The sequence below is a fragment of the Chenopodium quinoa genome, unplaced genomic scaffold (genome assembly GCF_001683475.1).
Source record: "Chenopodium quinoa cultivar QQ74 unplaced genomic scaffold, ASM168347v1, whole genome shotgun sequence".
Classification (NCBI taxonomy): domain Eukaryota; kingdom Viridiplantae; phylum Streptophyta; class Magnoliopsida; order Caryophyllales; family Amaranthaceae; genus Chenopodium; species Chenopodium quinoa.
This window is the reverse complement of record NW_018743196.1, coordinates 136,590-159,992: the sequence shown is the minus strand read 5'-3', so window position 1 is coordinate 159,992 and position 23,403 is coordinate 136,590. Positions and strand designations below refer to the sequence as shown.

The 23,403-nt window shown below is 37.9% G+C and overlaps 2 protein-coding genes across 4 annotated transcripts; one reads left to right on the top strand and one right to left on the bottom strand.

Annotated features, from left to right (window-relative positions):
- Positions 1 to 2,134: 2,134 nt before the first annotated feature.
- LOC110732952 lies at positions 2,135 to 4,726 on the bottom strand. 3 transcript variants are annotated; one of them, XM_021912938.1, is made up of 7 exons: positions 4,509 to 4,726; positions 3,988 to 4,080; positions 3,836 to 3,866; positions 3,580 to 3,661; positions 2,982 to 3,002; positions 2,760 to 2,855; positions 2,135 to 2,644 (listed from the first exon to the last, which is right to left on the bottom strand). In XM_021912938.1, the coding sequence occupies exons 1-7, from the start codon at positions 4,572 to 4,574 to the stop codon at positions 2,590 to 2,592; spliced, it is 444 nt and encodes a 147-aa protein (XP_021768630.1). In that variant the 5' UTR covers positions 4,575 to 4,726; the 3' UTR covers positions 2,135 to 2,589. The 3 variants fall into 3 exon arrangements, with proteins under 3 accessions (XP_021768630.1, XP_021768629.1, XP_021768631.1); XM_021912937.1 differs by having other exon boundaries at positions 2,760 to 2,892; positions 4,509 to 4,723; XM_021912939.1 differs by lacking the exon at positions 3,580 to 3,661 and having other exon boundaries at positions 2,760 to 2,892; positions 4,509 to 4,715.
- Positions 4,727 to 20,649: 15,923 nt separating this feature from the next.
- Positions 20,650 to 23,229, top strand: LOC110732894 (probable pectinesterase/pectinesterase inhibitor). Its single transcript, XM_021912882.1, has one exon. The coding sequence runs from the start codon at positions 21,157 to 21,159 to the stop codon at positions 23,086 to 23,088; it is 1,932 nt and encodes a 643-aa protein (XP_021768574.1). The 5' UTR covers positions 20,650 to 21,156; the 3' UTR covers positions 23,089 to 23,229.
- Positions 23,230 to 23,403: the final 174 nt, after the last annotated feature.

Sequence of the window (23,403 nt, the reverse complement as noted above, 5' to 3'; positions counted from 1 at the left end):
CCAAGACCCACCTAATCTCCGTCTCTCAAATACACAATTCTACGTAATTAATACGGATTATAATAATTAAAAAAAAATTAATATTACACACATTTTTTTTTATAATATAAGTGTATTACAAAGTGTTATAATTAATATTTTATTTCACGTTATTATTTTATAAAATAGTATAAAAGTATATAATTTTGCTTTTAAAGATATATAAACGTGGGTATGAGGTGGGGATGGGGCGAGTACGAAGTGAGGCGGGTGGGGCGGGTACAACTTAAAATCCACCCCCGCCTCATCACCCATGGCTGGTATGGTTTATATCCCCATCCCCGCCCCACCACCCGCCAAACCGAGACCCATCCCCGCCCTAGTGGGGCGGGTCTCCTACTTGACCCGCCCCACTGACATCCCTAGTCGAGATTGATCATGGGGTTAGGCAATTGGTCTAAGCTGCAACCTTGTGCATCTATATTAGTTGCAACACCAGCCCACAAGCCCAATTTCAAACACACCCCATTATAAAAAGCCCCAAACCAAAATGAGCCCACCCAAAAAACTAAACATATCTTTATAATATTAATATTTGTTGTTCATATGATAAATGTTCTTAATTTTCAAAAAATGTTATCGTTTTGTCTGTTTTGTCTAATTATGCTTATGTTCATATATTGAATGCTTAGGTTCACTTTATGAAATGCATATATTTATATTTTTTTATGCATATGTTCACTTTTGTAAATGCTTATGTTTATATTTTAAATGCTTATGTAAACTTGAAATGCATATATTCACTTTCTGAATTGCATATATTCATTTTCTGAAATTCATAAATTCATATTTTGTATGTATATGTTCACCTTCTGAAATGCTTGTTCATAAGCATTCAATAAATGAACTAAAGCATATGTTCGTATTCTGAATGCGTATGTTCATTTTTAAAATGCATATATTCATATTTTCGATCCATATGTTCATATTTTTAATACTTATAATGCATATGTTTCATAATCATTTTATTTTTTTATTTCTTCAATTTTCTTATGTTCATAATAAAGGACGTAAATTCAATATATATATGAATTACATGTTCACAAACCTAATCAAATTGATCAAAATTCATTACGAAATCACTACATAATAAATTGAAATTCATACATAGAACAAATTGATAGAATTTAAACAAAATAAAATTACAATTGAATATAACCTAAAAAACCTACCCAAAATTCACTATTTTTGGGCGAAAATCTGGGTTTTAGGCTGAAGACAGCTTTAATACGAGCTTATAATTATTAAAACCGAGCTACTAATCTAATTAACAACATAAAACCATAAAAATTAAGCCATAAAAACACCTTGAAAATATGATTATAAAAATAAATGAGCAAGGCTCTGATACCGCTATTGGGTTTCGATGAGTCTGACTCACCTCGAAAGAAAACCCGAGCCAAGACCACACTCACAATTAATATAATCATAAAGCATATTTAACTTAAACAAAAAGAATTAAGAAAAAGATTAATACCTTTGACGCGTGCTTCGTTCACTACAAGAGCTTTTACTTCGAAAGCTCTAAATCTCGCTCGCACGAAGACCTCCAACAGGATTCCACCCGCAACTCGACCCCGACAATGATCCAATGCTTAGAGGTTAGCTAAGCCCGACCTAAACCCGAGTAACTATATGTGTTCAAAGGTTTTCTCAATGGAGATGCCTTTTTTCAACACCTTACTTAAGTGATTTTCCCAATACCCCAACTTGGGTATTTATAGGGAAAAACATGAGTGAGATTTGCTCTTCCTTTATTAGTAATTTTACCGTCTCGTCCTTTATTATATCGACTCGACTTCCAACGCTCGGATTCGACGCTCTAAGCTCAAATTTCCGACGTCTAATATTAATTACTCGGGTGACTCATTAATTCCTTCCGAATTAATTCGTCACGTCGTTTTGTTAGTTGCTTGGGTGTGACCCGAAGGGTTCAATCAAGTTTAAGCTGTAATATTAATTATACATTAATATTACTGATCGAAAACGACTTCTATCTAGGCATTTCGATCACTTGACCTCACTGAATAATTAACATTCTAATATTTTCGAACCCTCTATCGGAATAATACACTTGTTTGAAGGACACCATTCATATCAAAATATTGTATATGTAACTCTTAATTTCTTTCTCTCCCTTGTTATCCAGGAGGATTGTCAATCATAAGGTTCAACATTACATAATTTTTGACATTGAACAGAAGCTGGAACAGTATGTGCTTTTTGGTTAAAATATCACATGCATATTTATTTCATGAAATTAACAATGGTTGAAAGTTGACTTGAAACATAAGGAACGGGCTTTTTGCATGGTTATAGCTTCCCCCGGATCAAGAATCTGTAAAATTTAATACTTCAACTCTCGTATTGCATTATTTACCACACGCCACTGTCTGAAGACCGATTTCAATGTAACCAACATCCAGACAACCATGGGCAGCCGTAAAGTTTTGGTTGAAAAAGCAGCAGTTCCTGAGTAAAGAACTCATCTATCATTAGGCCGATTTCCTCAACAGTGTTATTTTAAGAATTTGACTGCCAATATTCAGATTAGGGGAGAAAAGGATTATGTGATGGATTTGCTTCTCTTTCCTTTCTGTAAGCCCTGAGAAGTAAAGTATCAATAATCAGAAGTATGATGATACTGAACCCAATAGTAGTCTTTCAACAACACCAAGATCAGTTTTGGTATCCTACACCTCAAAGCTTAAGTTTTGTACCTGGTAATATTTAGACTTCCAAGTCCAACTGTTCCAAGCATAACAAAAAGGAAGGGAAGGCCAACTAAAAGATGATGTCTTCCACCTCCATGCACCCTTGGTACCCCAGTCCGCATGACCCATGTGTAAGTAGCTAATATTATATCATCAATGACAAGACGTATAAAATTATAAATGTGGCATGTATTAAGTAATTAATTTAAAAATAAAAAAACATGCTACCTGAACTTGAAATTCCTCCACCTGCAGATTCCAATTACACTAGATTTAGATTACTATTTCAACCGAACATAAAAATGCATCACTATATCATCAATAAAACATTGCCATCAGCAGTGTGTAACCTTATACAACCTTGGAAATAGCCAAGGGGTTGTGATTTTAGCTCACTAACGTCATAATTCATGAAATTGTAGCAGCCATTTCTCAGATGCAAAAATGTTACCATGTTATGGTTTTAGTCTTTTAGACTACTCAAGGAACTTGACAGACCACTGCTTTTCAGCTCTTAACAAGGTACCAAACTACCGCAAATGACATGACCTATTTTCTACAATCAGCCACAAAAAAAAAATGACACATGACACATCAAAAGAAACAGAAAAACGATGACACTGTAACCTCATTAGCAGAATTGATCTTTTACTGTTAGATGTCAAAGCAGAGTTTTTGACAGTGCATCACATTTACTAGGGGTGTAGTGTTCCAGAATTATCAGGAGAGAAGCACCAAGGTCATTAGCACTTAAAAACGTTTCCTCATTTCTTTCCTCCCCAAGCCCAATGAACACCTAGAATTGGCATAATATGTAAATTATTACCTGAAGCAAATAGATGGGTTATGTCTGCTTTTAGTTACTCCCATCTTAAAAGTTTGTGCACAATACCATTGTAAAATGGCCCCTGTCTAGAAAATAAAGAAATTGGGATACTAAGGGTAATATATAATCAGCTCATATAATGAAGTGAAATGGAACAGTCAGAATTTTTTCAATGTTTTTATCTGTTAGATTAGAAAAACAAATGTAGGAGATTAACTGGAAGCTGCAACTACAAGAAATGAAGGTAAACAATTACCAGGCAAGAGGCAACTATAGGCTTCAGAAATCTGCGGAGTGAAAATTAAAACAAGTAAAAATTATAGAAAATTAAGCCATCTGTGCTAATGGTTTTATGAAATTACAAAATCCATGATTAGACAAATGGAAGAGAGAAAATGCCTATTATACCATTTTGAATCGTGATTCAGCATAATTTCTTTTGTCAGCTGGAAAACGATCGGGGTGAGAATCCCAAACCTTACTTTTATAGGCTGCTTTCACCTGCAATCATGGTCTTAGAACCTTTAAAACAACTCCAGGTTATAACAACATACACATGCAAATATGCAAATAATGCAATTAGACCACCGCCGCCACTACCACCACCAGAAACATACAAAGAAAGATCATTAGAGGATTGCTAACATGAACGATGACCACAAAATAAGATTTGGTTAGTAAAACAATTTCAGCATAAAAGTAAGCAATAAAGTAAGGTAAAAGGCTAATCTGGATAATTTTACAATACTCGACTACTTGTAATAGTAAAAAAATGATTGAGAACAGAATCCAAGCATATGATGGTATATATGTTAAAATCTTCCATAAAACAGCTAATAATACCTTCCCCGTCAATTTAGAAGAAGAAAACAAAAAAATTAGCAGTAAATTGATGTCACCAATGATTAGGTCAAAATTAGGGTATTTACCTGAGAAGGGGTGGGACGAGAATTGGGAGGGAATCCCAGCAAAAGCCTGGCTTCTCCATTCTTCATTTTACCACCGACTCGATTGCAGTTGGGAGAGACCAGTATTCCAGAATTCCACAATTGCTACCGCCCACACCCCTATTTTACCACCAACTCTATTGCAGATTTGCACTTGTATGACTTGGCACAACGACAACTAGTGATCAATCTTGCATATACTAGGAGTTGGAAATTTTCAATATTCACTTGTTAGGAAAAACCTTTTAAAGTCACCTTTTTGTTTTTAAAATTTTTTTTGCCAAAGAAGACCTTTTAAAAATATTTTTTTGTTCAAGAAAGCCAAAATAGTACTCCCTCGAAAGAAAGGGTCGTTCTCTCTAGTGTGCCTAGGGTTTTGCTGCCGTTTGCTTCGGCGTTTGTGATCTGATTGCTTTCTTTGGAATTCTATGGCGGATGACATTGCTGATCGCTATGCGAACCTTAAGCTTGATGATGAGGATGGGGGCGTGGTGGATTTGGGTGTGGTGGACTCATCCTCTAAGAAACAGAACTTCCACTTGATGTTGATTGGCCGACTTGTGACTGAGAGACCCTATAACGTTGAGGCCTTCAAGAATACTATGACGAAGGTTTGGGCGTTACAGGACAGAGTAGTGATTAGGGCCTTAGGGCCGAACCTTTTCGCTTTCCAATTCTTTCATTGGAGGGATAAGGAGAAAGTTTTGACTGGGCGTCCATGGTGCTTTGATAATTTATTGCTTGTTCTAAAGGAAGTAGAAGGGAATGAGCAGCCTAAAAAAATTCCCCTGTTTCATTGCCCGTTCTGGGTAAGAATTAAACACCTACCTTTCAATTGCAGGTCAGATGAGTATGTTAAGGAGTTGGTGGCAAATTGGGGTGAGGTATTGGAGATGGAAGAGGATATGCTGGGGTTGGATCGATTCCGGCGTGCCAAGATTATGATCAGTATTACTAAGCACTTGAGAAGATTTCAGAGAGTCCTTGACAAGAGTGGTTATGAAATTTGTATTGAATTTGCCTATGAACGATTGCCGTATTTTTGCTATGCTTGTGGTGTGATTGGACACTCGGAAAGGGATTGTTGCCTTGTCTCGGAAGAGAGTAAGAAACAGAGGCTCAGATGGGGGAGATAGCTTAAAGCATCTCCCAGGAAGGGAAGGATGCGTGAAGTAGAGGAGTTGGAGACAGTTCTTACCTCTAGGAAATGATAAGTGGTTTATTTTACCACTTATTGTGTTATTTTAAACCCGGTTTTGCGATCATTTCCCCTCTTTCTAACCCAATTTTGAATGAAAATGTTTTGTCTCGGCTTTCCCCCTCTTGGTTTGTGTTTGTCCATGTTTTGCAAGTCTATGGACTCAATTTGGCAAGCTTTCGGTGCATGGTTTGTGTTTAAGGCAAGAGAATTAAAGAATGGAGAGGGCGCTCCAGCAGGAGCGGGCGTGCACCCCTCAGGAGCGGGCGCTCCGATCTTTCTGCCAAAGCTTCAAGAATTGCACACCCTGTGAGGAGCGGGCGTGCAACCTTGAGGAGCGGGCGCTCCTGGCTGTGGAGCGGGCGCTCCTACTTTCGGAGCGGGCGCTCCTCGCTGGGAAATCCGTTTTCTTTGACAGATTTCCCTATGTGTTACGGGGAGTATAAATACTTCTTCTTTTATTCATTTGTAACCTAGACATATATAGCCTAGTTTTTAGAGACTCCTCTTGGTTTGAAACATTCCTTTTAATTAATTTAGCTTAATTTGCATCAATTCAATCATTGTAATAGTTGGTTTCAAGTTTGTTTCTCAAGATTGGCACTTTGTATTCAACAATTTCAAGCCTCAATTAGTAACTTCCTTCTACTTTTCTCCATTTAATTTCTGATTTTATTTGTTGTTGCATGATATTTAAATCTTCTTAGTTCTTGATAATTTGTTATTGGATGATAGTTATTTCAATTGTTAATCATTTTTCCCCAATTATTGAAGAAGTTAGAACCCTAATACTTGTTTGCATGTTGATAAATATGAGTTGTGAGTAGTCTACTTGCTAGGGGTTGGGTGAAGCTCAACCTTTTGGGTTAATTATGCAAATGTGGGAGAAGCATTGATGCTTGTATTGCAATTAAATTGATTATATGAGATTGCTTGTTAGTTCTTCAATGATAGGATTAGCTACCCTTGATTTAGGAGCTTGATAGCATGATATGCTTAGTTTGACATGGAAATGTGAATAAAGCATGGCATTACTTATTGGAATTTGATTATGTATCTTCTATTGCTAAACTAATGAGGAATCTAAGTTTAGTAGTGTGAGTTGTTTCCCAATTGCATGAGATTGATCTTACATATAGTCCTTGCTATATCTTATCAATTTCACTCCCCGTTTGTCTATTTGCCTTGGTCGAGTGGATCCCATTCCTTAGTGTCCTCAATCCATTGATTTAGAACCATATTTTGTTTGTCTTCTTGACGAACCCCAATTCACCATTGACTTCGAATTATCTTAAGTGTTAAGATCTTTGGCAACCATATCCCGTTCCTTGTGGACCGAACTCTTACTTGTCATTATGCTTGGTTTGTAAGGTGTTTGTTAATAAATGTGTTTGATTGAGTGTGGAATGTGCGACCGTTCTAACGCGCATCAAAATGGCGCCGTTGCCGGGGAACGGTGTTGTTGATTGCTAATTGATTACTTGAGTCTAGTTCACCATAAAACAAAAAAAAATTTCAAAAAGATTGTTTCTTTTTGGCTACACTTGTAGCCTTGGTACTAATTGCGTTTGTTGAGAGTGTATGCGCAGAACTCATAACAGGATCTTGGTACCTTACGATCCCGAGATTGAGCAAACTTATAGAAGGAGAAAAAGAGCCGGTTCTAGGCCGTTTACTACTCCCCCAACTAGAGAGACCAATTTCGAGGAGGATCGAGATCAAATGGGTGACGCGGAACCACCACTTCAAAGACCTTTAAAGGAGTTGGGAACTCCGGGAGCTTATAGAGCTTCAAGTGGCATTGCTCCACCCGTCACTCAAGCCAATGACTTCGAGATTCGGCCCGCAATGATAAATTTGATTGAAAGAAGGCAATATAGTGGAGCAAAACATGAGAGCCCTCTTGCACACTTGAACGAGTTTGAAAAATATTGCAACACAATCAAGGTAAATGGGGTAACTCAAGAGTTTGTGAGACTAAAGCTATTTCCTTTTTCTTTGATAGGAAGGGCTCTTGAATGGCTTGAGAAGGAGGTGAGGCCTAATTCCTTGAGAACTTGGGACGAGGTCACCACGGCTTTCTTAGGAAGATTCTATTCTCAAAAGAAGACGACTGAGGCAAGGGCTTTGATCCAAGGTTTCCGTCAAAAAGCTAGTGAAACCATATATGAAGCATGGGAACGATACAAGGAATATCAAAGGGAGTGCCCTCATCATGGAATTCCGTCATATCAAGTGCTTCTAATTTTTTTTATGGGGGCTTGAGCCCACAAGGAAAGACTAGCTTGGATGCGGGAGCGGGTGGCCCGATTATGAACAAGACGGAGGAGCAAGTCATAGAGATAATTGAGGATGTGGTGAGGCACCACAAGGATTGGCAAGAAGGAGAGAGAGATTCTCTAAACAAGGGAGGAAATGCGGTTTACTCCGTTGATCACCTTAATGCCATCAACAATTTGACTTCCCAAATCGCCAACCTTGGAAAGGAGATGACGTCCATTGAGGCAAAACTAGAGAACTCTAGTTCGACACAAGAGCATCCCTCCCAATCTAGGGGGAGAGGTATGAATTCTAACCCTTCTCCCTCTACTTCTAATAACATGCCTCATGGATGTTTGTTTTGTGAAAATTGTGGGTCATATGACCATGATACTTCTTCTTGTAATTATGATTCCCAACCCCAACCCCAATACGAAGATGGTAATGAAAATGAACAAGTAAATGCCTTGTCTTATGATAATAGACATAGGAATGACAATCAAAGATACTTACCACCAAATAGAAGAGAACAAGGGGGGAATTCCTATAACCAAAGAGGAAATGATTACGATTACCATAACCAAAATCAATGGGGAAATAGGAACCAAAGGGGCCAAAATCCCCAAGGTAACTACAACCAACAAGGTGGTTATGGTAACCATAATCATAATAATCAAGGAAACCATGGGAATCAAGGGCAATTTCACCAAGGGGGAAACTCTAATAATCGGAACAATTGGAACAACAATAATAATAGAGGTTCTTCTAATCAAAATGCGTCCAATTCAAATGTTAGAGGTAATAGGGCTTCCCAAGACAACTACTATGCACAATCACCACATAGTAGGTCTAGCTTGGAGTAAATGATGGAAAATCAAACTAAAATGTTCAATACTTTCATGGCCTCTAGTGAAAAGAAATTTAGTGAAGTGATGACCCATAATAAAATGCTAGAGACACAAATTTCTCAATTGGCCAATGCTTTGAAGGAAGGGACTAGCACTTCTAAACTACCACCCCAAGGACTAGATCCTAAGAGGCCCGTAAATGTTATATCAACAAGGAGTGGTAAAGTGTTGGAAGAAATTGTTCCTAAAAAAGGCAATGAGAGAATGAACATGAGTGAGCCTCCCCTTAAAAGCGATTTTGAACAAGAGAGAGAGCAAAACCATGAGAATGAAAAAGAGAAAGAGTGTGAGGAAGAAAAAGAATTTGAGAAAGAGAAAGATTTTGAAAAAGAGAGTGAAGAGAGAAGAGAAAAATAGAGAGAAACAAAACAGTTGCAAAAGCTACCATATCCTCACAAATTTTTTAGAAACAAATTAGATGTGCAATTTGGAAAATTTCTTGAAACATTGAAACAAATTCACCTTTCAATTCCTTTTACCGATGCTATCAAGCAAATGCCTAACTATGCAAGGTTTTTGAAAGATATTTTGAGTGGAAGGAGAAAGTGTGAGTTGGTTGAAACGGTGAGTTTCACCGAGAATTGTAGTGCAATAATCATGAACAAGATGCCACCCAAATTGAAAGACCCCGATAACTTTTGTATCCCATGTGCAATATACAAGATGCAAATTGATAATGCTTTGTGTAACCTAGGGGCTAGTGTTAGCCTAATGCCATACTCGGTATACCAAAGACTTGGGATAGGGGAACTCGTACCCACCAACATCACCCTACAATTGGCCGATCGCTCTATTAAATTACCAAAGGGTAAGGTAGAGGATGTTCCTCTAAGGGTGGGGAAGTTTGTAATCCCGGTGGATTTTGTTGTGTTAGAGATGGATGAAGATGTTAACATTCCAATAATTCTAGGAAGACCTTTTCTTGCTACTTCGGGTGCTTTAATAGATGTTAAAAGTGCTAAAATTTCACTAAAAGTAGGAGATGAGGTGATAAAATTTGATTTGAATGAGAGCATGAAATATCCAAGCTCTAGTCTTGATAATTGTATGATGATTGATACTATTGATTCTATTGTGACTTCTATGCATGAGCACTTTCTCACTACTAACGATGCCCTTGAGAATGTCCTTTTGAATAAGGAAAAGATAGGTGAGCAAGGCAAGGAGATGACATTGTATGAAGAAATTCTTGAAGGAAGTACGGAAGAAAGCATTGAGCAAGTATGCATGGGAATCACAAGCAATGATGCTTTGAAAATAGCCACCTCAAGAGAAGCTAAGGGTTTTCCAATGGTAGAGTTAAAACCTCTACCATCACACCTAAGGTATGAGTTTTTGGGTCCTAATTCAACTTTTCCGGTAATAGTGAATTCTTCTTTGAACAAGTGCCAAACTCAAATATTATGTGGTATTTTAAGAAACCACCAAGGTGCTTTGGGCTATACCATTGATAACCTCAAAGGTATTAGTCCCGCTTTATGTATGCACCACATAACACTTGAGGAGGGTGCTAAGCCTTCCATTGAGAGGCAAAGGAAACTCAATCCTCAAATGGGGGAGGTGGTGAAGAAAGAAATCACCAAACTCCTTGATGCCGGCATCATCTTCCCCATTTCGAGTTCTAAATGGGTTTCCCCCGTTCATTTGGTCCCTAAAAAGGGAGGAATGACCGCAGTTGAAAATGAGAATGGTGATCTCATTTCAACTAGAACGGTGACCGGTTGGAGGATGTGCATAGACTATAGACGTCTAAATGCATCCACTAATAAGGATCATTTTCCTCTTCCTTTTATCGACCAAATGCTTGAAAGACTAATAAAGCACAAGTATTATTGCTTTCTTGATGGTTATTCGAGTTTCTTTCAAATCCCCATAAACCCGGATGATCAAGAGAAGACAACTTTTACTTGTCCATATGGTACTTTTGCATATAGGAGAATGCCGTTTGGACTTTGCAATGCACCGAAAACCTTTCAAAGGTGCATGTTGAGTATATTTGGAGACATGCTTGAAGCCAAAATGGAAGTGTTCATGGATGATTTCTCGGTTGGGGGCCTTTCATTTGAAGATTGTTTGTCCAATTTGGGCAAATGCTTAGCAAGATGTGAGAAGGTCAACTTAGTCCTAAATTGGGAAAAATTTCACTTCATGGTTGAAGAGGGAATCGTCCTTGGTCACAAGATATCAAGCAAGGGGATTGAGGTCGACAAGGCCAAAGTTGAAGTGATTGAAAAATTGCCACCTCCAATTAATGTGAGAGGAGTAAGATCCTTTTTAGGGCATGCCGGGTTCTATAGGAGATTTATCAAGGATTTCTCACAAATTGCTAGACCCCTAAATGCTCTTCTTCAAAAGGATACCATCTTTATTTTTGATGAAAAGTGTCTTCAAGCTTTCAACAAATTAAAGGAGGCTTTGATCTTTACTCCAATCGTGCAAGGGCCAAGATGGGATTTTCCGTTTGAACTTATGTGCGATGCTAGTGATGTTGCAATTGGAGGGGTGTTGGGATAAAGAATTGAGAAGAAACTTCACGTCATTTACTACATGTCCAAGACCTTGAATGAAGCTCAACGGAACTACACCACTACGGAGAAGGAGTTTCTTGCCGTGGTGCATGCTTTTGAGAAGTTTTGGAACTACCTACTTGGTTCCAAAACTATTGTTTATACCGATCATGCGGCTATTACGTACCTTGTGGCAAAGAAAGAGTCCAAACCTCGTCTTCTTCGATGGGTCTTGTCTCTCCAACAATTTCATGTTGAAATCCGGGATAAGAAAGGGGCCGAAAATGTGGTTGCGACCATCTTTCCCGGTTAGAGAATGTGAAAGCTAGTGATGATGAAATTCCCATTTGCGATGAATTGAGAGATGATGTGCTCTATATTTTGAATGAGAAGGAGCTTCCATGGTTCGTCGACTTGGTGAACTATTTGGCTTGTGGAGAATTCCCTCCCGATTTCTCAAAAAATCAAAGGAAGAAGCTAAAAAGGGAAGCAAGACACTATGTGTGGGATGACCCCATTCTCTACAAGAGAGGAGTAGATGGTTTGCTCCGTAGGTGTGTTCCGGATGAAGAAGTGCAAAATGTGCTCAAGATGTGTCATTCCGATCCTTGTGGAGGGCATATAGGAGCAAACAAAACAACATTGAAGGTTTTGCATAGCGGGTTGTGGTGGCCTCACATCTTTAAGGATGCTTGGGGGTTTGTGAAGACTTGTGACCGGTGTCAACGAACCGGCAATATATCCAAGCGAAACGAGATGCCTCAACAACCGATTCTTGAGCTAGAGGTATTTGATGTGTGGGGTGTTGATTTCATGGGGCCATTCCCTACTTCTTATGGAAATCAATACATCCTTGTGGCGGTCGATTACGTATCAAAATGGGTTGAAGCCATTGCCTCCCCAACTAATGACCACAAGGTAGTCATGAAAATGTTCAAGAAAGTCATATTTCCAAGATTCGGAATTCCTAGAGTAGTGGTAAGTGACAACGATTCACATTTCGTTCATAGTGCTTTTCAAAAGATGCTAAGAAAGCACGGGGTTCACCAAAGATTCGGCCTTACCTATCATCCACAAACTAGTGGGAAAGTGGAAGTGTCCAACCGTCAAATTAAATTAATCCTTGAGAAGAAGGTTGCAAGTAATAGGAAGGATTGGTCGGAAAAGCTTGATGACGCTCTATGGGAATATAGAACGGCATACAAAACCCCAATAGGCACAACTCCATATCGTCTTGTGTATGGAAAATCTTGTCATCTACCGGTGGAGCTTGAACACCGAACTCAATGGGCAATCAAGAAGATTAACTTCGACTTGGCTAGCGCGGTAGAGCAAAGATGGCTTGATTTGCATGAGCTTGAAGAGCTAAGATTGGAAGCCTATGAGTGTGCTAGCAACTATAAGAATCGCACTAAGGATTGCCACGACCGGAACATTGAAAAGAAATCATTTCTAAAAGGCGATAAGGTACTCCTCTACAACTCTAGGATGAAATTGTTTCCCGGGAAACTTTTATCAAGGTGGAGTGGACCTTTTGTTGTTAAGGAAGTGTTTCCTCATGAAGCCGTGGAAGTATGGGATATGGACGGCAAGAGATCTTTCAAGGTGAATGGGCATCGCCTCAAGCTTTACTACGAGGGTGCTCATGTAGGTGTTCTAGAATCAACTCAATGTAATATTACCTCCTGAGTGTGGAGGTCGTCAAGCTATTGACGTTAAAGAAGCGCTTCCGGGAGGCAACCCGAGTAAAAAAAGAGAAAAAAAAAAGAGAAATTTGGGTAAATTGGAGGATTTTGGAAAGGGGCCAAGCTTGTTAGAAAAGGAGAAATTTGGGTAAAAATTGGAGGATTTTAGAGTATTTCCATACTCTAAGTGGTATAATCTTCTTCCTTACTTCACTTTCCCTCTTAAACCTAAGGGTTTTTCTTCAATCTTTCTCTCAATTTGTTTATTTCATGATTGTTGTGTAATTAGTTGCATGATTAGGTGATTTAAACAAAATTTTCTTTCCTTTGATAATTAAATTGTTGATTTTTGTGGATAATTGTGGAGTAAGAGAATGGATTGTGCATGAAAAATTGATTATACTTTGTGAATTTGTGAAAATTTGTGTGGGAATTGTTGTGTTGAGATTGTTGGTTGGTTGTGTGGAATTATTATTGAATTGTGAGCAGGTACATTGGATTTATTTGGGGGTTTGAAGTTAAGGAGATTGTTTGTGGTTTGTTGACTGTTGTTTGTGGTGATTTTTGTAAGCTTTCCTGTCCAAAAAAAATAAAATTCAAAATGGTTCTTCGTTTATTTGGAGGTGCGGGAGGGAAGAAGAGGAAGACTACTTCCGGCATCCAAATAAATGAAAACCGTTCCTCCGGAAGCCCTACCGAATCCCTAAACCAAACAATAGCCCAAAACAAAGCAATAAGCCAATCCGGTCCTCCTCCTTTGATAAAAATACTAGAAAAATCCAAAGGTCTCCATAAAAAGCTATGCTCGCGAAAAATGCTTCCAACATGATTCTATGACCAAGAGTCGTGCCAAATTTTAGGAATAGACGACGGAATTCGTCAAGTGGCTGCTAATTTCGGATGGTTAGAATTCCTTAAAAAAAGGGAGGAAACATTCGAATCACTCACTCTCGAATTCCTATCCACCCTAACCGTGGTAAAGACTAGTGGGGAAGGAGAGCCGATTGAGTGCGAGATTGAGTTTAACATGTTCAATAGACCTCAAGTCATAAGCTTAACTCACCTCAATCAGATATTCGGGTGGCCCATTAGCAACCAAATAACCAGACCCGATAGTTACAAGCTCACTAGTTACGACGAGTGTAACTGGTGGAACACTATCGCGGGGTACCCCGCATTCACATACCGGTCTAGTCACGCTAGCCATATCATCCACTCCGTACTCCGTATATTCATGAGAATTATGGGGTATGCTTGCTTCACAAAGCAAGATCTCGGGAAGCTAACAAAAGAGGAGATTAAATGCCTCTTTATAGCTTCCTGATTTGAGGGGGATCTTGAGAGGAACGTGAATATGGGGTACATATTCATAAAGCGGTGCTACGATATTAAGATGAGCACGGAGCTGACGGGTGAGATTAAGTGTGGTGGGATGATCACAATCATCGCCAAGGCATTGGGTTTCACCGGTTGGGTTAACTAATTAACCCCAATTGAAGGCCCAAATGCTCTTGACCTTGCCGGTTTTGCCACAATGAATATGATTGTGGAAATCCGGGGAAATGTGACCACCTACTCTTGGTTGGTCAAAGGGAAACATCGTTGCATTCTCCCTAATGCGGCGGTTATGAACACCGTGGGAACCACTTGGCAAGTGCCAAATGAGCCACTCCCCGACAATGTTCCCGACCTTGATCAACCATCTCAACCCCGCCGCCATAACATCTCTACCATTCCAATATTTATATTTGAATAATAAACTAAACTACGGAGATCAAGAATAAGGAGAAAATAATATATAAAAGGATTTAGGGCATAGGTTCACCAATAAATAATATTCCAGGGTAGAATATAATAATCATTCATCAATGCATACATCAATCAGATTATAAAGAGCTTTCGCTACGTATTATAATCACACAATTAATTTACCGGTATTAAATCTCATCTTTCGAATCTCGACCTAACCATTTATAAATTAACCTGCCTATTGAAACTAGACCTAAACATCAATTCTCATCTGTCGAATCTCGAATCAATATTGTCAAACTCATGCATAAAAGATCAGGCCTAATCCAGTCACAGAGCATTAAATCAATCAATAGGAAATTAATCTAGCATTGACAAACAACAACAATAAATTACCCCTTCATATTATTTATGGATCCCCATCAACCCTAGAAATAGAACTACTCACACATAATCAAAGCAATAAAACAAGTCGTGATCAAAGGAATAAAATAAACAACTAAGTTTGAGAGAAGAGAAATCGTTACCAAAATAAATCTGGAATTAAGAATAGATTAAGAACAAAAGTATATGAGAGAGAAAACTAATCTAAAAGCTAAGTAGAGAGAGAAAATCTAAGAATAATAATTAAGAGAGTAAGAAGTGATAGATCCTAAAATCGTATTATGGAGGAGTATTTATACTCCGTACAAATCCTAAACTAAAACAAACTTAAACGACGAAATTAACCCCTAACAATTACACGCGCCCGATCGGGCGCGCCTTTTTGCTCGTCAATACAAATCTCGCGCCCGGCCGGGCGCGTCACCGGGCGCCAACCTTTACTTCTCCCGCCCGGCCGGGCGCGCCTCCGGGCGCCAGCCTCTTTGGTCGGGCGGCTCTCTTGGGCCACTAATTGGACTACGATTGGGCTCCAATTCTTCGGGCCAATCTGGATTTCCTCTTCGGGTCTCGAATACTCGGTCCAAATGCCCCGGTATCACCTATACCGAGCCCTTAATCACCGGTTCGATGGCTCTAACCGGCCCTGGGCTATAAAAACTGGTCGTGCTTCTCCAACGCTCGTGATTGCTCCAAAGTATCTCGGGAAAATACTCTAAAAGTGTAAATCCCTACAAAAGTCAACCAAATCTACGAAAACACTAGAAAACACCAATTAGTAATAAAAGTGGCTCAAAAGAACCAAAAACACTACTAATTATGACCAAGGGACGGGGGTAAACACTAAATAAAATAGACACATCAAATATTCATTTCATCAGCTCTCACTACTAAAATTCGGCCGAATTGCGACCGTTTTTCTACGACCGTCATAAAAACGGTTGCAAAAAATGATATTTGCGACCATTTTTATAACGGTCGCAAATTTGCGACCGTTTTTGGGTTATAAAACGGTCGCAAAGGTACTTAAATATATTTTTTAAAATAAAATGCATGTGAAATTTTATTTAAAATTAAATTATTATGTTACGACCGGCCATACCGGTCGCAAAATGTGTTACTTACGACCGTTTGCGAAACGGTCGCAAAATTATGACCGCCATACCGGTCGCAAAATGTGTTAATTGCGACCGTTTCTCAAACGGTCGCAAAATTAAGACCGTCTTACCGGTCGCAAAAGTGCTATTTTAAATTTAAACAAATAAGGGTATAAAAGGATATATCCACCCAAACCCTAGCATTAGAAGAATAGAAGCAGCCGTTCTCCTGCATCTACTCTCTATCACCTCTCTCTCTCTCTCCTCACGCATCATCTTCTCCTCTCTTTTTGTCACACCCTTCTTCGTTCTCTTTCCTTTTTCCACCTCTCAGTGAAGTAGTGAACGGCCCCTCTCGCATCTCCTCTCTTCACCAACCCAAAATAGAGCAGCCACCGTTAAAAGAAACGCACGAAGTTCAGTTCAGTAAATGTGAACAATCTTTAAATGTATAATGGAGTATTGTTGTGTATTTGTAAATACTCTATACATAACAATGATTAGAATATTTTAAAAACGCATGGTAAAAAGAGAAAAGACGGGAGAGATAGGAAGAGAGGGGTCTGTAGGTGGAGCCCACCTTTTTTTTTGTCATATGGATGGGGGATCACATGTTGATTGTTCTATTAAAAGCTTATAAAATACAATTGAATCTTCATTAATACTATTTATGCATAAATTTAGTACAGCTAAATGCATATATAGTATCACCGTATGTTCAGTGGTATTATTTGATTATTCAATGATATCACTCTAAATTTAAAATATGCATTTATTTGTACATATATGTAATTACATGAATGTCCATGATAATGTATGAAATTTTACATGCATGACATTATTCTCTTCCTTCCTTACCAACCCTTGAAGCCTTGTTCAAGTGCAACCAAGCAAATGATTTATGCCAACAAGACACAAGGAGGGTTGGTAACATTATTCTCTTTAAATTGCCTTCCTCGTCTAATTATGATAATCTAATAGGTTATGGTCAATTATATGGGAACTGAGTATAAAATTAGTTTAAACAACATTGGTGAATGATTGGATGGTGATGACTTATACAAAGAAGGATTTAGTGTGATCTTTGCAAATACCAACAAGAATGTTATATGGAGCACTCTACTAAATAAAGAAAGTGGTATTAAATAACAAATATCTTCCTATAAAATGGATGGCTATAAAAGAACCAAGGGAATGTGAGTGATAGGAGGAGTTATGCTAAATTTTAACATACTTCCTCCTTAAAATATCCGTGGTATGAAAATCTTTACCCATTTAATATTTTATCGTTACAATTGTGATAAAAGATTCTAAACTTTATTGCAATTGTGAATAAACACGGAGAGTTGAGGGAGATAGAGAGGCAGAAAAAGGCTCTCTTTTCTCAATCTCTCTATTGTAAAAATTAATGATAAGATCTTTCGAGCTCTCTCATAAATAACTCTTATATCTATAAAAATATATATATAAAGGAGAAGAAATGGGGGGTAATCTAGTGATATTAGTAATGTCCATCTTGGTCGCTGAATTGCCTGGATTAGGAATAAGAGAGGTAAAAGCCAACAAGTTAATTAATCGTAAAATGCTAGTAAGGAACACGGGGCATGCTCATGCTCATGCGCATTTCCATGGCGTTCGATTTCATGCTCATGCACATGCTAATTCCAATGCCCAAGATGACATTGGCGGTGTTGATTCGATAAAAACGATGAATGGACTTTGCGCAACAACCACATACAAGGATGCTTGCATCAAGAGTTTAAGCTCATTGACAAGAAATAGTGGCAATAACAATCCACAACAATACTTTAAAAGTGGAATTAATATGGCATTGGATGAGATAACAAAGGCCTCTTACCTCCCAAACACCCTACTCCCAAAAGCAAACTCTAAGAGGGCTACCTCAGCGCTTACTACTTGTAAGGAGCTTTTAGAACAATCTATTGATCGCCTTAAGATGGCTTCCGATCAAGTGGGTGTTGGCGACCTCCATTCCACTTTAAAAGACCCAACAGCCATCCTTAATCTTCGTCTCGAGCTTGGTGATGTTAACACCTTTTCTACTAATTGTTTGGATGAGTTTGTTGAGGCTCATGATCCACAACTCCAACAACTTATGCAAGATGGTATTACCAATGCTAAGGAGCTTGCTGTCAACATGCTCGATGTTGTTTCCACCTATCAGTTTTAATCTCAGTTTCTCTCCCCCCCTATAAATTGGAAAGGAAAGAAAAAGATTCTTTCGAACTACAAATGCAATAATTGCACAATATATGATGCCCTGTTTCCCTTTAATATAGATCGATGTTAAGGTTTAATTTTAATGTCAAACCCTTCTTCTCCTTAAGTTAGTTAGCATGACGTACGTACTCGATCATTTTCTCTCACCAAACACTTTCTTAATTATGGATAAACTTTGTATTTATACTACATTATTAGATTGTACATGTGCTAAAGCACCAAGCACAATATATATATATATATATATATATATATATATATATATATATATATATATATATATATATATATATATATATATTAGCAATTACCACTTTCTATTATGTCGAAGTGAGAAAGGGAAAATAGGAGGGAAAGGTAAAGGGTGGGGGGCCACATGATGTCATGTGGTGGAGAAGGTGGTAACTTTTGATGTTTTTGAAAATAGTAGGTGGTAATTTTCAAAAAAATATATATATATATATATATACATATACAAGGTGGTAATTGCTAAAATGGACATAATAAAAGGTGGTAATTGTCAAAATTTCCTAGAAACTATAAAATATCTAATATATGTGTGTATATATATGCTAGAAAATCTATTATTGAAATACAGAAAAGAATTACAAACAGGTTACAAAGAAGAAACAAAAAGACTTGCTAGGACAAGATTAACCTGTGTTCTTGCTTAGAACAATATTAGCCCCATTATACGCTACATACTACAGTACAATATAATGCTAATGGGATTATTATGCTAACTTACCTACACTTTGTCATTCATAATGATGTATCTTATACAGTGTCATTAATCTTATCTAACGAGGGATAGTACATAACACACAACTAATCCAACAATAATAATATAGCCAAGCTCATAATATCTACACAGTATAATTACATTGTACATAACACACCTAGAGTTATAAAGACATAACTTATATTTTCTTCTAGGTGGGACAAAGATCTTCTCAATTGAAGACCATTTTCACTTGATGACATTATTGTTTTTCAAAACCCCAACAAAATTAATACCTAAAAGCTTTTGAGCCAAAATTTCTAATTCAAATTAAAGATTCGGAATAACTTCATACACATTATATTGCTCGGGCTCATAAACAATTAAGGTAGCACTATTATTATATGGTCAATTGGCCATGCACTCCACCTGGATTCATAAACATCTACAAAAGATAATCCATTATATTATTTACAAAAAGATAGATAGACCCATACTTTTGTTAAAAGTGACTCCATTTCTTATGTCTATATAGCTGAAATTCCTCTATTAATAGAATTTCATTAAGAATATACATCTCACGCGCCCTCAAAACATATACTAAATAATAGCGCGACTAAATTAGAGTGAACTAGTCAATTGCATTAAAGTTACGGGTATGCATACATAAAAGGAAGGGTTATCGTTTATTTGTTGTTGACTAATCAAATGGGTCTCAAGCCATCTCTCAGCTTGTTTCGTAAACAATTTCCATAGCTTGGATGTCCTTTATTTGGCGAAAGGATTTGCCAAATTACTGCAAGATCTTACATAAACTACAGTTACAATCTTGTTGCTTGGATGTTAAGATTATAAACTCCTCTCACATATCCAACGTCAGTTGGTCACAATTGCTACAGGAAGATTTTTTTAAAAAAAAAAAAAAAACAAAACAAAACAAAAACAAAAAAGCAAATAAAAATATTGACGGAGTAATACTTTACTCATACTCAGATCAATTGTTCTCACATCATCCTTTCTATTTTACTTCATGTATAGTAAATTTATTTTTTTCTTGATTCATGTTTTTGATAAAGCTAAAAATAAATAACAATGCCAAACAATCCCTAGTTGTGGACTTGTGGTCATTGCTAAATACTTAGTAATGTTTGCACACTTGCATAATAATACTCCGAAGGATATTTAATTAAAATAGTAAGGCCATATGTCTATATAATTAGCTATTGTATGTATTCATTTATGATCCAACCAAATTTTATGTTGAAAGTAACAATTACTATTTCCTTGATTTGAGTATATGATGCATACAACCATACGCCCATACATACAAGTATTGCTTTTGCAATTTGACTAAATTAAATTTGACATCACAAACAATCTCAAAAATTTTGCTGCCCCGCAACCTGCGGTAAATGAGCTCTCCTCAAACCATAAAAGTCACACCAAAAATGGTAAGCCACATAGAAATCATATTGTAATAGTACGGAGTAGTATTTTGGGTAGGCTAAAAAAAAATAAAGGGATGCGAGACAAATTAGGGGACAATATTAAATTAAGCATTCTCATTATATTTAACATTAAACCAGTATAAAAAGTATATAACCCCATATAACTAATTGCATTATTACAAGTTATAAAAAAATAAATAGTTGCGAATAAAATAGACAAAGAGAGTCAAGAGAATAGAGGGGCAAACGAACTCCCATTTCTCTCCCTCTCTATTGTATGAATTAATAACATACAAAATATTATTGTAAATAAGAAACTCGTCAAAAGGAAAAATCAAAAAAATCCTATGGTTTTATCAAATACATAAATCATTCTATTCCATCGATATATTATTTGCTACATAAGTGATAATCGTTAAAAAAAAAATATCAAAAAATGGGGGGAAAGGTGGTAGTATCAGTAATATCCATAATATTGGTGGTAGGAGTTGTAATTGGAGTGGTGGCAGTAGTGCATCGAGATAAGGGTGATAGTCACAAGGAAGGTGGTAAAGATGATGAGAACTTGTCATCTTCAATGAAGACAGTTAATGCATTATGTGGTCCGACGACATATAAGGATTCATGCATCAAGAGCCTAGGCTCGGTTGCACAAAACCAAAGCGCCACACCACATGACTATGTAAAAGCTGGTGTCAAGTTAGCACTAGAGGAGATAGCAAGAGCCACCAACCTCACTGACACGCTTGTACCAAAAGCCAATGCAACCAAGAAACCGGAGATGGCCAATATGGCTATTGAAAGTTGTAAGAACTTGTTTGACCTCGCTATAGATCGCCTTGATGGGGCTCTTGACCAAGTCCATGATCCTAATATATATAAGGACAAAGGGCTTGTATGGAGCCTTCGCCTTTGGCTTACCGATGTTGTCACATTTTCTACTAGTTGTGCGGACGAGTTTGAAGAGGCCGAGGCTCCAGACCTTCAAAAAATCATGCAAGATGGTGTTGTCAATGCCACCGAGGTCACTATAAGCATGCTGGACATTGTTACCAACTTTAATGAAGCCCTTTCCGGTCTAGACCTTTCGATTAATGCTACCAATTTGGTTCAGCAGGCTAAGACTACTGGTGAAGGTTTAGATGTTAATAATATTCCCACAAATAATCGTCACCTTCTTGGCATGGCTATTGATGGAGAGGGAAATCCTACATGGTTATCTTCCTCAGACCGTAGGCTTTTGAGCGATGGAAACAAAGGCTCTAAAAAAACGAAGAACAACAAAAGTAAAGGTTCTGGAAAGGGGGGCAAGAAAAGTAAGGGAAAAGGAATAAATAAGGGCAAAGGTGTTGCAGCCGGAGCAGGAATAGGAGCAGGTGCCGCTGCTGCTGCTACTGCTATTGTACCTGGAATGAAGCCTAATGCGATAGTTGCCCAAGATGGTAGTGGTCAATTTAAAACCATCGTAGATGCTCTCAAGACGCATCCAGGTAAGGTGCAAGGTCGATTTGTTATCTATGTTAAGGCCGGCATCTATAAGGAGGATGTGTTGATAGGAAAACAACATAATAACGTTTTCATGTACGGTGATGGCCCAACAAAAACAGTGGTTATGGGTGATAAGAGCTTTGCAAAAGGTGTACAGACATCAAAAACTGCTCCATTCCAAGTCGAAGGGTTTGGGTTCTTTTGCAAGGATATGGGGTTTCAAAACACTGCAGGGCCACAAGGGCATCAGGCTGTAGCTTTAAGGGTCAATGGTTTACAAGCAGTCTTCCAAAATTGTTTTTTTGATGGTTACCAAGACACTCTATACGTCCAAGGTGGATCCCAGTTCTTCCGCGATTGTCAAATATCTGGAACTGTCGATTTCATCTTTGGCAATGGTGCTTCATTGATCCAGAACTCAAAAATCATTGCAAGAAGGGGTAATCCTGGACAACAAAATCTGGTCACAGCTCAGGGTGGGATAGCAGCTAACGAGGCCACGGGGATTGTGATCCAAGGGTGTGAAATCGTAGCGGGGACAGATCTTTTTCCAGAAAGGCTAAAGGTTGCAACTTACTTAGGCCGTCCATGGAAGCCTTACGCAAAAACCGTATTCATGGAAACTGTCATGGGTGACTTAATCCAACCAGCTGGTTATTTCTCTTGGCAATCACCAGAAGGAAAAAATAACCATTTGACTGCTTTCTATGGTGAGTATGCTAACCGTGGACCAGGCTCCAATACCGCTATGAGGGTTAAGTGGCCACAAGTTAAGGTTTTAGATAAGACTACAGCCCAACGTTACTCTGCTGCTACTTTTTTAGCAGGTGCTCCTTGGGTGAAGGTTGCCGGTGTTCCAATCAGTCTTAATATTGCTTAGAATATCCATTAGAGTAGAAACTATACTTTTAAGTAATTAGGATTTAATTATCCTATATCCTAATCTCCCACATTTAATTAGTGAAATTTTCATTCGCAATACTTTTTTTTTTAGTTTGTAAATCGTATTCGCTACCTAAATAAGAAAAAAGAGAATTATCGAATGACTACGTACTTATTACGGAGTAATGTTTTTGGATACAAGTATATTACTAAATGGTTAACCAATTACTTGTAAATCTATAACACTACTAGAAACCAGTCTAATTCCCGACGAACAGATTCCGACGGACATGTTTTTAGCCGGAAAAGTCAA